At 38.0% G+C, this 15,491-nt stretch overlaps 1 protein-coding gene across 4 annotated transcripts in view; it reads right to left on the bottom strand.

Moving 5' to 3' along the window:
* Positions 1-547: 547 nt before the first annotated feature.
* The window catches only part of FGD4 (FYVE, RhoGEF and PH domain containing 4), a 116,013-nt gene continuing 101,069 nt past the window's right edge, over positions 548-15,491 (bottom strand). For all 4 annotated transcript variants that reach the window (XM_042795439.1, XM_032986324.2, XM_032986323.2 and 1 more), the window contains exons 11-17: positions 15,309-15,481; positions 12,440-12,470; positions 12,175-12,270; positions 11,649-11,774; positions 8,585-8,725; positions 6,819-6,959; positions 548-6,646 (exon numbers count right to left, since the gene is read on the bottom strand). In XM_042795439.1, coding sequence (XP_042651373.1) covers positions 6,389-6,646; positions 6,819-6,959; positions 8,585-8,725; positions 11,649-11,774; positions 12,175-12,270; positions 12,440-12,470; positions 15,309-15,481 — 966 coding nt within the window. In that variant the 3' untranslated portion in view covers positions 548-6,388. The remainder of the gene's footprint in view (positions 6,647-6,818; positions 6,960-8,584; positions 8,726-11,648; positions 11,775-12,174; positions 12,271-12,439; positions 12,471-15,308; positions 15,482-15,491) is intronic.

Raw genomic sequence — 15,491 nt, 5'->3', positions numbered from 1 at the left:
GATCCAGCTAACGACCTGATCATTTTTGCTTCGCAGCACCACTTTAATTCAGTGCACAAGAGACCACGCTGAGCAGCTGCTCAACGTCTTGTTTCACCCTTCTGTTCAGAGCAGCGCTTGAGTCACAGCAAGGAAGACGTGGGGCTACACTGAACACGTCCCTCCCTTTCTGCATTTTTCTGTGGGGGTGGCAACGCAGAAGCCCATGAAGTACTCCCATAACGTCCTGGTCACACCAGAGAACATTGTGGTTCCCATTATAGAAGTCTAGATCTGAACTGTGAAGGATGGCAGAGACCACATCTTCTATCTTCCCAACCTAGGATATCATAGCATTATATACAGCCCTTTATATATTCCGAATTTATCTTCCATCTACTTAGCAATACTTGTGAGTAGCCAGTAATTCAGCAAATTAGATACCAGTGCTCCAAAACAGATGGGTCCTTACAGTTACACACACAATTGTAAAAACAGTTTAAAGATCTCATCAGCAAAGTAAACACCACGTGGCCAAAAAAAAAAAAAAGTCAGCCAGCAATACTTATTTAATGATGCTTTTATTTTACAGGATACAAATTCCTTTTCGAGTACTCAACAGGAATTAAAGTGCTTAATTTTTACAATTCTCCACCCACCTTATGACCAAATATACATATATTACAGAAAATATATACAATATCTGAAATTTTTTTACATTCATATATTTCTTGACCATAAAAATGACCACTTACATTTGCACAACTTACAATGGCATTTAAATTTCTCCTTTTTAATATTCTTCACTTTATTGCAAAACCAGAACAAATTTACACCTCTTCCAAATATTAGTTTGGTTTTTTGTCTTTTTTTTTTTTTTTTTTTTTTTAAATGTTTTCGCAATTACAACCTGAAATGTTTCCATAATGAAGGGGAATTAACAGGTATAGCCTATAATTCTGATGTCAAACATTACAGCTGATCCAGCTCCCACTAAAATGAATGTATTAATCTGCCTTGAGGGCTGCGTAACAGAAAACACGCTAATAGAATAAAACACTTCTATTGCAAACTCTTCCCTATATGCAACAAATTTGGCTTCTTTCTTAAAAATACTAGGGCACATATATGCAAAAATGCTTTGACATAGTTCCCACTTTTCTGAATATTTTCACCATAAATAGTTAATGAATCTACAAGTATTAACTAGGAACTGAAGTAGGTTGGTGTTATGCAGTGGCTGAAAAATACGTTTTATTCAAAGAAATCTGCTTGAAGATATTAGAGAAAACCCACATTCTACATTCATTTGTGCTAGGAAATGGAAGGGCTAAAAGCAAAATGCCATAGTTGAGTCTGGGAAGAAATTTAATCGTGAGGTTTTAAAGGAAGCAGACTGAATGCCTTAGTGAATTTAGCATGTTTGCTGTTTGTTAGTTTTTAAATTAGGCTGAAATAGGAAACATGCCACAAAAGCAGATCTAATTCTGTCAATTTTTTTCTTCTGAAAACAGTACTCAACACAGTCAATATACATTATATCTTCAACGCAGCACAGTGTATTTTTTGATTGTAAAATACTGCTTGAAAACAGGTCATCTGAATAATAGTCTCAAATATATAAATACACATATATACATATACACACACATACGTAGGCATATGTGTATATATACACACACATATGCAATCATTAAGTTATGTTCTGTTAAAGGAAAAGGATTTAGGAAACAATCTGACTAGCAGATTAAAACTCCTACCCAAGGAACACACTTCACTACAGTCCCACGGGTCAGACCCAGCTAGGGCAGTTCCTCATACCAACAGGGCCACAGACTGGAGAAAAAAAATGTAACTCCATATATTTAATTTCAGTTTTCAAATAACAGTACATCACAGACTAAGAATGGTGCCCGTTTCCCCAATGGATTTATCTTAAGGATAGTAAATTCTGCCACAACATTTTTTTCTCTTCTCCAATCATGTATTTTTAGATATATATTTCCAGCTGTTCACATTCACCCCTACATCAATTATTTCCAACTGAAACCCATCTGAAGTTCAGTTGAGCACTGTGATTCCAGATGGGACATAGTAAACCAGCAGCTCTCAAACTGGTGAAATCTTGATTTTCCTCAGGTGTCTCTATATAATGTAAGGCAGATCCTACATTAATTTAAATAATTGAAGGTATAACAGCTCCAGCAGGTCTATGCTAGTTTACACCAGCTAAAGATCTCGAAAGATCCATTGCTTAGAATTATTGCTACATGGGATGTTTCTTTCTTTCCTGAAAGACTTTCCTTCAGTATAAGGAACCACTAGCCTCTCTTCATTTTATTTAATTTTGGTTTGAAATGAAAAGCTGACCAGTTTTTAGACTGGATATGTGGTGATGTAGGTTAAAAAACAAAAAAAAAAAAAAAGAAAAAAAAAAAAACAACAAAAACAACAAAAGCCAAAGAACCTGTCAAGTGTTTCCACATCTTTCCCACTTATTTTTATATATACTTTTTTTTTTGACTCCTGCCTCCACTTGGAACTCTTTAGAGCATACTTCTATAACCTCATCTAAAATTTACTCAGGTGGTAGTGTATTTATTATATTTTTAATCAGTGCCTTGGCTTCATCCATAATTTAAAAATACGAAGAATAAACATCCTCTTTTCTATGTAAGGGACTTAGAATCTTTGAGGATATTTAAAAAGCACTTTGAGATGGTTTTGCATAAAAAGTTGCCACCATATATTACATACATTTAAAGTGGTTTAATATTCTAGTCCGAGTAAAAGAGAATGTTTTGCATTCTCAATATCTATTTTGCACATAAAAATTAAATACATTTTGGAATAAACAAAACTACTCAGTGTAAATGGATTTGAAAGTATTCGATGCTGTAGATTTTGAGGCAGCTCTTCGACCAAGCAGGAGTACCTGATACCAGAGAGCAATTTTTAGAGGATCTGGAAGAATGGTGCAGACGTGCACTTGTCATGATACACTCTTTTTCCATAATAGGGGAAAAATATTAAGTCATTTGGAAAAAAAAAAAAAATGGATACATTTCAAACTTATTAATGATAAAATTAAGCCATTGTTCTGGTGGAATTGATAAAGCTGTACAAACTAACTTTTGATTTGCTTTAAATTGCACAGAAATCTGATCACTTTTAAAGTGAGAAACAAGCGTTTCTTGAACACAAGAATCGCAAAGCTTAAATAATTCAGCAGAGCCATTTACATACATTCATTTATTATGAATGAATGCTTGGTTATAGTTTATTCCTTACACACACAGCTTTATGTTAATCCACTTAATGCCTTTTTTTTTTTTCAATTTTTTTTTTTTTTAAATTAAAGAAAGAATTTAACAGTTGAAATGGGAACAGCCTTTACCTTGTAGAACGATGGTTTTAATTTGAGTGCTTTGGCCATGATACTTAAGCTTCAGCAGTTAATACTTTGAATTTGTTCCTCTGTGGCCATAATTTAAAGAAAAAGTTTTGGAAGCTGTAAGGGGGGTCTGTCTGGGGAGAATGGAGTAAAACAGAGTGGGTAAATCTAGAAGCAACTTCTCCGTCTTCTGATCTCCTTTAATATTGGTGGTACATACATTTCCTACAAAATACACGCAGAAGTATGCATTTGAGTGCCCAGACATTCTGACTCAGGAGAGAACAATTCTAACCAAACAACTGATTGAGAGAACAAGAAATAGGTTTCACTAGGGTAAATAAAATATCCCACACTACATACCTATACGTCTGGGAGATGCTGAAATCATTCAGGCAGCTTCGAATACTCAATACCACTGTAACAGTAAGGCAGCCCAGAAATTGCTGCTTCTAATAATTTCCCTAATAATTTAGCTGGAATATAACTTTCTGCTTGGCTCAGAATTAAGTTTGCAGGAGCCTAGAAAACAGAGTGTACTACATGATGACAGTCACACCGTCATATCATTTGAAGAACAGCTCAGTCTGTCTCATCCAGGGACTCCATTAAGGCAACTTCTCCCCTTACACACAACAACTTGAATGTGGGAAACAATATTTTTTATACATCAGTATGTGGTAAGACAACCCTCCAGATCCCACAATTGCACTTGAGACTCTTTTGGAAGATACCCATTTTCAGGAGATGACCGTGAAAGAAAGTTAGCCATGGAGAGTTCCTGCTTACCTGACCGTCCCCCCGTCCCTCACCAAGGTACACCTAACGTGACACTTAGGGAGACCCGGGTGAAGATGTGATGCTACTCACCAACGTTAATCAAAAGGGGCTTGAGCTGCCCATAAATAAATACAGCTGACAGTAGAAATAACTTAAAAGTTTCTTAGAGAGTTACAGAAAAGCTTGCACATCAGGTAAAAGTAATACTAGAGTTACATGCTGAATAACCCGGACACACGGAGCACCCAAGGAATAATTCAGAACTGGCATCCGTAAAGTTAGCTGTAGAGTTAGTACTCTGCAATGCCACGTCCTGGTTAATTAGCAACGCCAGCTTAAAGCTTTGAAGTCTAAAGGCCATGGTAGATTTTGGATTTGTGTGGGAGAGCACAAAATCCAGCCCACTAACATTAAGTTGCATGATATTCTTCTTACTGAAGAATGATAGACACTGTGTACTCAAGTATGCTTGACACTAAAAACAGAGGTTACTTTAACAAGTTAAATGCTAAATAATTTTTTTTTTTTTTTTTCCCCCTGTAGTGTCACAAAAAGATTAAAGTGGGAGTGGGATTTCAGGGAATACATTGTCTGAAAATCTTATAAAAAAGTGACCATTTAAATCTGCCCTCATGTTACTAACAAAACTGGACTTGAACCTGAGCTCTTCAGCTTGACATGATTTAAAATACAGATTGCAATTATATTAACAAGTAAGACTCCTGAATGTTCTTATGACAAGTTGATTGTAGAAGTTACATATTTTCCTTCCTTCGAGGGGTCAGAAAAGATGTCAGTGATTTTAATTGTCTGCTTGATAGTCAATCACTACATCTGAATTTGTCATATTTTATCTCAAGGATGTTACAGTAAAAATTTTAGGGAGGTGATTTGCCTCTATGTATGAAAACCCTAATAAGAATGGACGTTCACAAGGGACTTAATACTGTAAAGCAAACAAGTCCTTATTCCCAAAACCAGAATGCAAATAATGTCAGTTAATGCAGCTTGAGGTTTGCAGGCTCAGACCTCATACTAGACGCGTATAAAGCAGGCCCCACTTTACAACAATAATCCTTGAAGATTGTTGTCATAAATAACTATTACAATATCTAATCTTCTGCAAAAATTAAACGACTGAAGTTCAAAATGTTCTGTTCCAATAACCATAATAGCAAAAATACACGTTCCCAGAAGGTTACTAGAATTTGTTGCTTTTCCAAACCACGTACTGCATTTGAGTAACAAACTACTGCACTCTCAAAAGATAACAGTGATAGGACACTGAAGAAAAGCGACTACTCTTTTAAACACAACTGGAACTTATTTGTCCACTGCATGCCACTTACATTACTGCTATGTTTTTAATGCATAAAAATATCAAGATCATTAAATGTCAGCTATTAAATCACTGAACAGTATTTGTTAATTTAGGACTGTGTTTAATTTCAAATTGAAAACATGCTTTTTAAATAAATTATTCATTAATAGGAACCCAGTATCGTGAAATCAAAGCAAAAATCAAGTATTGTACATTTTTAATACTGTACATATATAATCCTTTCTCATAATTTAGGTATTCGTTTCTAGATTGAAAATCCTTAGATTGTTTCCTTGATAAATTGAAACTTCAAAAGCCAATATACCTGCGAAAGCAATTTGCATTACTTTAATTAAAAAGAGACAAGTGAATACAACATATGTACAGACCTGTGGAATTCAATTTATAAACTACATACATGAAACCAAACTGTCCCTGCATATTTAACTACAGATCTATTTTGGCAATGTGGAGGTATATCTTTTATCCTGTTGCAAGTCCTAACATGTAAGTAGGAAGCTTCAATATTTGCATTCTTAATGAAAGTAGCAAATGTTAACTGAAGAGCAACTGGATTTTCAAAAAAATTTGCATCACGACAAACAAGTAGTACAGTAAAGTTAGTAAGTATTTTTAATAGCATTCACATTTTTTAAAAAAGTCTCTGAAATGGACCTGTACATCACTTTTATTGACAGAACATAAATATAAGAAAAAGATCCCTAAAAAGACCAGATTTTTTCCCAAACATAAAGTGCTAAGATGTGTATGGTAGTAAGAAGTTTGGTGGGTTTTTTTTTTTTGTTTGTTTGTTTTTAATTTATTTTTTTCTTGATTGAGCAAAGAGAGGTTAACACAAAGGTTAACCACAAATTCAACCAAAATCTTTTAAAAATGCCATGTGTTCTTGAGCTTCAGCATTCAGATGTTTTAGAAGCTTCAGGTTGCTCTTCTGAGTTCACCTGTAGTTCATTTTGACATTCTGGTGTCTCACCTTTGACAGCTAAATGGATAACTTTTAGCCATTTCTGTTTCAGTTCCTCACTGTCCGCAGCAAAGCTGTGCACAGACTTCGACTGGGTCAGTTTGAAGCTGTGTGGGAGGTCAGCACTTCTCGGAGTGTCATCTACTGTATAGCCCAGAAGTGGAATTGTAGCCAGAGCTTTAACGTCCTAAGAAGAAGAAGTTCTTGATTAAGAACAACCAACTAATCTGCCCACTACCTCTTGTTTACTTTACAGGTTGGTGAAAACCCTTTCCTCCGCTCCCAAGCTGTTTGACTTCTCTTCCTCAGATGTCAGTGACAATAATTACTAAAATCTCGTCCATTTTCTCTGTACGTACCTGTGGAGCACCATACATGTACAGCACAAGAGCTTCGTGTTTAGGTATAACACACCATGCTTTCTGCCAGGGCTTTGATTTTTCCATGTACTGAAGAAAGCTACATATGACACTATTTCCAGAGACTTCTGCAGATTCAATCTAGGAGACAGTAAAAAGCAGAAAAAGGAAAGTAAACTTTTGTTAAATGAAGACTAAGAAAAGCAGAAATTCATCACCGTTCGTATCAAATCTTGGATAGCATCTGTAAAAGAGCTTGAGCAAATACTGAAGTAAGATCATGAAGGACTGGATTTATGGAGAATGTTTATATATTACATACCATTATGTGTACTCCCTTAACACGTGTAATCGGTTCCGTCTTTCATTACTGGTTGTGGATTACACACTTCTAGATCACTCTACATGTCATTTTGTGACCACAGCGAGCCTTTCTCTATCTCTTTGTATCTACAATGTCTGATTTCTAAAATAATATCACGTTAGGCATTGAAGTGCCAGTAACTGTCCGATATGACAGCTAGTCTGTTTTGGCAATCAAAATATTACAACAGGATCAGATGCAAACACATTTCTAAAAATAACATAAGAATGCAAGCACTAATCCTAGAGAAAAGGTTAGGGGAATTGCTTAAAATATGAAGACAGAGTGACATGCTACACAGGTTAAGTAGTGATCCCGAGAAGGTCAGAAAGAACACAAAATGACTGTGTGTTAAAATTTCCTTGCCTCAGTTTTTTTCTTCTACCAGTAGTGATGTTGTCTGAATGCTGCAACATGGTACCAACCACTCCGCTGTCCCAAGATCCAGCATGCAGACAGACATTTCTAGGAGACTCTATAGCTCCTTCAGCTACCTTTAAAAAAGCCACCATGCCAAGAAAGAGCAGTCTCTTGACTATAAGGTAAGCTAGTGGAGTTCTGCGCTCCTTACTCTTTCCCATTTAAGAGAGTATAGTTAAGCCAACAAGGATTAAGAACTGTATATGAAATTACAATCTGTATCTTATTTTTTCTTTCTTTTTCTGTTGGTATTTAGCTCAAGGCTCAGTCCTCCTCCACTACACCCCCAGATAAATATATGTCTTGACAAAGTTAGGATGGTATATCTCCAATGTATGTCAGGCATTGTAAAAGGGCTTATAAAGGGGGATTTAGGCAATGTGAAGGTTAATTACAATTCCAAGATGCCTATTTCTCTCCCTGCTCATAAGAGAAATATGGCTCTTTATTGTCTGACTGAGACCTTGAATTTTTAGATATCAAAAGTTAAGAGCAGCATGGTGACTTAAAGGTACTTTGTATACACTGATCAAAACAGTATCGTGCTACTCAGACTCTGAATAGCAAAATTCTCCCCCATTCCCTTCTCCTCCATCCCCAGTTCTTTCAGTTTGGTGTATGTTTTCGAGAATCATTGGAGCAGCAGTGTTTTTTGTTGCTATGACAGCTTAAGTGCAGAAGAAGAAAACTGAAGATTTATAAGGAAAGGTAGTATTTTATCACATTAGCTAGTGTAACTGGAAAGAAGCAAACAAGTTCTAAGGTACATAATTCCCCCTTTAAAAAAAAGTTGTAAGAAACAAAGCAGTATTGTGAAAGATGAATGGTAAAAACCAAAATCTATTGGATGGGATGAACTTGGTACACATACTTTTTGTTTCTCAAACAGAAAACAGCCCTGCAAGAATGCTACCATTTTACACGTCCTGATGAGCTGAAACTGTTTGCAACCGTGCACTTATAGTATTTCTAAATTATATACCTCCAAGATGCCTTTCTTCTTCTTTTCTTCACTGTCTGTACAACCAATTATAACATGATAGCAGTCCTTACAGACTTTGTTCAATTTATTGCCATCATACTCGAGATGTGCCTTGTAATCAGAACATTTCCAGCAAACCACCTTAGAAACAAAAAGATAACACATGAATAAAATGTAAGTATTTATAAAACTTTACGAAAACAGAATTAAAAATTAGTATTATTTTATCAACATAGTAACATATTGTTTAATTATACAGAAAGAGAAAGATAATGCCTTTATGACATGTCAACAATAACTTAACTGAAAATAATGATTTCCCAAATTTGTGCCACTGCTTATTAACTAGAAGTGCTTTTTACTATTTGCCTGGTGGAACTCCATATTTTGCTAAAAATCACATTAGGCTTTGAATTCTATCTGTAGGTCAAAGTTAGGAATAGAATCAGAATATAGCACAAGCCATCCTGCAGGAAGAAAATCCACCAGTTTCTTCAGATGCCAACCTGAAAAGGTACGCTTACCATTTTGTTTTCTGCGTAACCTCAGAAATGTACAACGGAGATGCACTTTTAATGATAAAAACATTTAGTAAAATCAGAAATGGCTTATTTTTTAACCTGCTAAAAATATTAAATTTACAGTTTTAGAACCTGTTGATAAGTACACATAATAAATAAGCCAATATTACATTGAGTTTTCACAGTATATTTTTTTTTTCTTTTCACTATATAAATATTTATATATATAAATAAAATAGAATAGAATGGAATGGTTTGTGCTGGAAGGGACCTTAAAGCCCCCCCAGTGCCCCCCCCTGCCCAGGGCAGGGCCCCCTTCCCCCAGCCCAGGGGGCTCCCAGCCCCGTCCAGCCTGGCCTTGAACCCTTCCAGGGAGGGGGCACCCACAGCTGCTCTGGGCACCCTGGGCCGGCGCCTCACCCCCCAAACAGGGAACAATTTCTTCCTTATATCTAACCTAAATCTGCCCTCTTTCAGTTTAAAACCATCACCCCTCATCCTGTCCCTGCACCCCCTGACCCAGAGTCCCCCCCCACCTCTCCTGTCCCCCCTTTAAGCCCTGGGAGGCCGCTCGAAGGGCTCCCCGGACCCTTCTCTTCTCCAGGCTGAACCCCCCCAGCTCTCTCAGCCCGGCCCCCCAGGGGAGCTGCTCCAGCCCCCCCAGCATCTCCGTGGCCTCCTCTGGCCCCGCTCGAGCAGCTCCGGGTCCTTCTGCTGTTGGGGGCCCCCGAGCTGGCCCCAGCACTGCAGGGGGGTCTCCCCAGAGCGGAGCAGAGGGGGACAATCCCCTCCCCGGCCCTGCTGTCCCCCCTGCTCTGGCTGCAGCCCAGGGCACGGGTGGGTTCTGGGCTGCCGGCCCACGGGGCTGCCTCACGGGCAGTTTTCCCCCCACCAACCCCCCCAGCCCCTCTCCTCGGGGCTGCTCTCCAGCCGCTCTTCCCCCAGCCTGGCTCCGCGCCGGGGACCGCCCCGACCCACGGGCAGCACCTCGCACTCGGCCTTGTTGAACTGCGTGAGGTTTTCCCGGGCCCCCCCCTCCAGCCTGCCCGGGCCCCTCTGGCCGGCAGCCCTGGCCTGCAGCAGGCCGGCCGCGCCCCACAGCTCCGTGCCGCCGGCGAACCTGCTGAGGGTGCGCTCCAACCCCGCTGTCCTTGTTGCCCACAAATATATATCAAATAAAATAAATACAATTGAAATGCAATAGAGACCTAAGAGAAGTTCTTTCATTAGAAATGTTGTTTTGTTTTGTTTTTTTTTTTTTTTTTCCACAGAAATGTTCTTTCAGGTTAAAAAGATGCCCTGCATAAAAAAAATACGAATGTAGTTATTTCAAGAAAGAAAGGTAGACAAATGGACTTGAACCACTCAAAACACCTGAACAAAATTTTATTGTGGACTAATACTGCTCTGCAGTACTAATCTAGATCACTACCTTCAACTGGTATCTCTAGAGAATACTAGTTAAGTATTCCCATTTAGTCACCGCTGAGAAGACACCATCACTGACCCAAATTAATTCGCATGAAGAAATGTTTCAAAATTTAAGTGCAAGGAGATCTGATAGAACCAAAATAAAGGGGATTAGTTAGGAGTCTAAACAAAAGGGGAGAATAAAAAGGAAGGGTACAATTTTAAGATTACCAGAGGAGTTTTAAGACAGAATGATCTGGAAAAAAAAAAAAAACAAAAAAAACAGATGACACCTCTATAATCAATAACTCAGGGATCTGGAAAAAGTTTCTAGTGTCTTGCAAAGCACAAAAGTAGTGCTGTGAATGCACTAAACCTTCATACCACATAAAAACGTTAGAAAGAAATCATACAAAATAACCTAAAAGATAAAAATTAAACCTGGGCTTGCACTACCACCTGCTGGAGAAAGGCAGAGCTGCTGGATTGCAGCAAAAGAAAGCACAGTATGTTTGCAAATATTATTAATGTCTGAAAACTCTCAAGTCGCCACCATCTCATAGTCATTTCAAGTGGCATACGTTACCTTAGCACCAAACATGGAAAACAGAAGCAATACTCTCTCCCCTTCCTAACCTTCTCTCCTTCCCTGATGCTTCACGCGTGTTCACGCAGTTACACACTGAAGCCAGCTGGGAACAGCTCCAAGTTAACCCACTGAAAAAGTGTGAACCGCAGGTCTTCATGGTCTTCTTGTGAAGAGGAGAAAGAAGGTAGCAGAATGGGAAGAGGAGGCAGCTAGTGCTGCCAGGGATAACGCTGGTTTATGCCTGTTTAACATGGTCTTGAAGCCTGAGGTCGGTGGAGGGCACTCAGGAGTTAGAGTGTAGTATGTCCAGGGGCTTGGGACATTTTACACAAATGTGCATCTGCCTGTGCTGTAAATTACTTTCAAATTTGCCATGACAGCTAAAGCAGACAGAGGATCCTTTGTTATATGCTACAGACGGCTTCTGCTTTCAGCCACAAGCACAGCAACAAACTGCAGCGTAACTAGCAGGTACCAGAAGTAGGTGCTTGGACCAGTTCCCAAGCCTGTTCACCAGCTGCAGCAGCTAGGGTTTTGCACTTACATGTCCACATGCTCGGCAGTGGTGCCTTCTCCTCGTCAGTGCATTAAAGGGCTCCTTGCATTTCATGCACATGGTTACTTCATTGTCTCGTATCCACCTGGGTGCTCTCTTCCCAAGCTCAGCATTCTGAAGGGAGACAGGGGTGGACGGGTGAATGAAAAAAGCGAGTATAAAAAGTTGCACAGTACTTTAAATAGAGAAAATAATTATTCTCTTCCTCTGTAAAGGAAATGGCAAAATACAGCTCAAGATACATTTTGAAATCTATACAAGAAATAACAAAGAACCCAGTTAAAAACCATTATGCATCACTGAAAGGGTACTCTGTTATGCATTTCAAGAAAAAAAAAAGTCTTGTTTATAAGATTTGGCATTATGAAGAAAAACAGCTACAAACAAGATGACTGCTTTGTAATTCCTCTGATACAATAATGATGCACTTGAAAAAGTTTCTGCCAAACTTTTTCCAGTTATTGAAGGACTAAATGGGTACTAAGAAGGTTACAGAGGAATAACAGCAACTTACAGAAACTTCAACAGGCATGTCTTCATATTCTTTAGCAATAGCATTTCTGAAAGTTTCATTCCTCTGCTGAAAAGCTTCTATAGTATTCTGAAGCGCCTAAGGAAACAATGGAGAAATTCCTCACACATGTAACATTTAAAATGGGCTCTCTGCATTCTGACCTGTTATTGATTAGCAGAGGGAACATACAGCCAGAAAATATGTTACTTTTTTGATTGCTTCAATTAAATAGTGCTTAGAAAATAAAGAATGTAGATGAATTTACCTTTATCCATTCTTCCTTATCTTGTTCAGAACTAAAAGAAATATTTGACACATTAGTCCAAAACTAGTTTAGGAAACATTATCTTGCTATCAACAACTTATTGCAAAAGCCAAGCTTCTGAAGTAATTCTCGGGAATTTAAATTTAAACAATATTAATTGTTAACTGTCCAACTTAAAAAAAAAAAAAAAAACACAAAACAAAAAACAAAAAAAAACCCAAAACAAACAAACAAACAAAAAAAAGTAGACTTCAGGCTTCACAAGTTTGCAACCACTAAACAGTAAATTCAAGTTGAAAGATAAATGTAAATGCATTTAAAAGTAATAATAGTATTTGCATTACTAGACTTTTTTCCTCCCTTTTTTGTTTTGTTTTTTTTTTTTTGAGAACAGGATAGAGAAGAAAAGAGGACAATGCAAAGTTTAGGTATAGATGATTTTTTTCTCCTCTCGTTTCATGCACTACTAAGTTCATATATTAACATACATTTCTCCTGTGTATATCTAAAATCTTCCTCCCTCCCCAGCAACAGTAATTTCCTTAATGCTTTTTTGTTGTGGCTGTTGTTTAAACTTGTCTACAGTGGCAAGATGACTATCCAATTAAACAAAAGGAAAAACGTGGTTTAATATTATAAACCAAACAGGAGCAATCTCCCTTTTATGCATTAGAGCAGATACAGGTGACTTAACACTAAGACATGACAAGACAGACAAGACAGAGATGAGGGAGAAAGCATATTCAACTCTGATCTTGTGCGACAGCTTTGTCTTTAAAATATATCAGCAGGACACTGACACTTTAATCTTTGGAAAAGCATCTTATATCACGAGTAATAGTACTATTAGAAAGCACTGGCTAGTGCTAGCAATGAACACAGTTTATTTGCAAGCTTGAAGTCAGAAAGATGAGAATTAACACTACAGTATATCTGTCTCTCTGAAAGTGGCCTCCTTGGGTAATGATGTGGGGGGAAAAAAAAAAATCACTGTAGCCATGCAATATCAGTAATGCAAAATTTTAGTTTTCTATGGATAGCTATGAAAAAGAGAGCTTTTACAATATCTCAGTAAAAACAACTCCTAATACGTCGGTTTGCAGTATTAGTACAACTTTTAAGCAAGTCGAATCCTAAGCAATTTCCCATCCCATCTACCATCTGCATACAAGGCAAAAGAAACCTGTCTAAACAGCCAAAATAATTCTCCCTACCTGATTACATTAAAAAACAAAAGCTGGGCTATTAAATGTTACACCAGATCAGCAACCTCTCAAAGAAATAATATACCAGCTGTTCAAAACATTGGAAAATTGAAAAACATTGAAAAATGGAAAGTGTACTCAAATAGTATTCTGAAAAATAAATAGAATCCTACTAGTAAAGAAAACCCCAAAGATAAACTAAACTTTATAACACTTAATACAAGCTCATGAATTAAGGACATTAAGGTATAGGGTACATATAATAGTCATACATTAATCACGATTATTCTAATGTAATTGAATAAGATTTCATTTGGTATTTATTCCTTCACAATTTTGCACAGACTTAGTGCGTTCTAAAAATGTTCATAAAACAAAACACGAAAAAGTGTTCTTCTTGCACTCAAAATAAACTAATGAATGCAATGAACTGTTAATTACTGATAAATTGGGAAAGTTGACAAAATAAACTTACTTTGTTGCTGCATTTTTCTCCCAATTAAAATGTACTTCATAAGCGGTACAGCAAGATGCCATCTCTCACCATTGAAATGGACATCTGGTATAACAACTTGCCAAATACTTAGCAAGATATACAGCAGTTTATAGTAGATGTGACTGACAGCCAAAAATGTGCCCCAAAAGTCTTACAGAGCTTAGTGCAAAGCTTTTTCCTGTCATTTTTCAAAGTATATATTCCATTTCCAATTCACTTCTGTTAATGTCATTAAATATTACGGGTCTTTTTTCCCATAAAGGAAAGTAGCTTGCAAGCTCATTTGCTAGCAAGCTGTGATTTGTCCCCAAATACATGGTGTCAACACAGAACTGTATCCACCACAGACATCCTCCTGCTTACTTAATCCTTGCCTCTCTGCAATGAAATTCCGACTGCTAAGAACAGGGTCTTTAAACAGGTCCAAAAGGAGGGGTAGAGCACCCTACTTTATTTGAAGTCTAGACAGGGAAGGTTTAGTCTATGCAATGCAAAAAGCAGCAATGGGAAGGTAACCCAGCAAGAGGAGAATACGAGGACTAAAGGAACGCAGAAAAGTGCCAGTCAGAAGAGTACAACTGAAGGAAAAGGACCCAAGAACTAAAACAAGAACTTGCCTTCCAGGGTGAGGTGGATACCTGGGTCCAGAGGAAAACAAGCAGACTGGAAACAGGCCTGAGAAATGGAGGAAAGCAGGTGCCCATCTACCACTGTAAAAAACTACGTTCTGTGGATATAAACCCACCAGGGTGGAGAGTTCTGTTGGGTGGACGTGCCCTGAGGTGAACAGACTCACCAGTACCAAGGTGGCTCAGGTACCCGAGGCAGCAGCACTGCCCAGAGATTAACACGCTCACTGCCTCAAAACACTGAGGTAGGACAGATTGCTTTTGCACCCATTAGGTATGCTGCTTTCAATATTCCAGCCAGGCCATTCACAGCTATCGTAGGTATTTCTGCAAAGTAAGGCAATGCACTATACCTTACAGATGCATCTTCTACTCCAAGGCATTCTTGGACTGACAATTTATGATTTTCGGCAGCCTAGGCTATTTTCAAAACACTGATATTAAGATGAAGCCCACTGCATCTTTCTCAAAATCTATTAGTTCACTCTTCTGTGTGTATACGTTTAATCCTCCAAGAACTAGATAAAAAGATTGCTTACCTGGCCTGCAACTCCAGTGTTCGCTCTTTTCCAGACACTTGAAAAGTGTGTGGATATTCTTCATTATGAGTTTCTATAATCTTCATGCCATCTATGCCAACTCTAGTTCGAACTGAGAACTTTGATCCTACCAGGCTGAATTTGGGGACGCAGTAGAGCAGCATATTGTTAAACTGGGGAAAA

Source organism: Tyto alba, unplaced genomic scaffold, assembly GCF_018691265.1.
Source record: "Tyto alba isolate M040663 unplaced genomic scaffold, T.alba_DEE_v4.0 Super-Scaffold_21, whole genome shotgun sequence".
NCBI lineage: Eukaryota > Metazoa > Chordata > Aves > Strigiformes > Tytonidae > Tyto > Tyto alba.
This window is presented reverse-complemented; position numbering and strand designations above follow the sequence as displayed.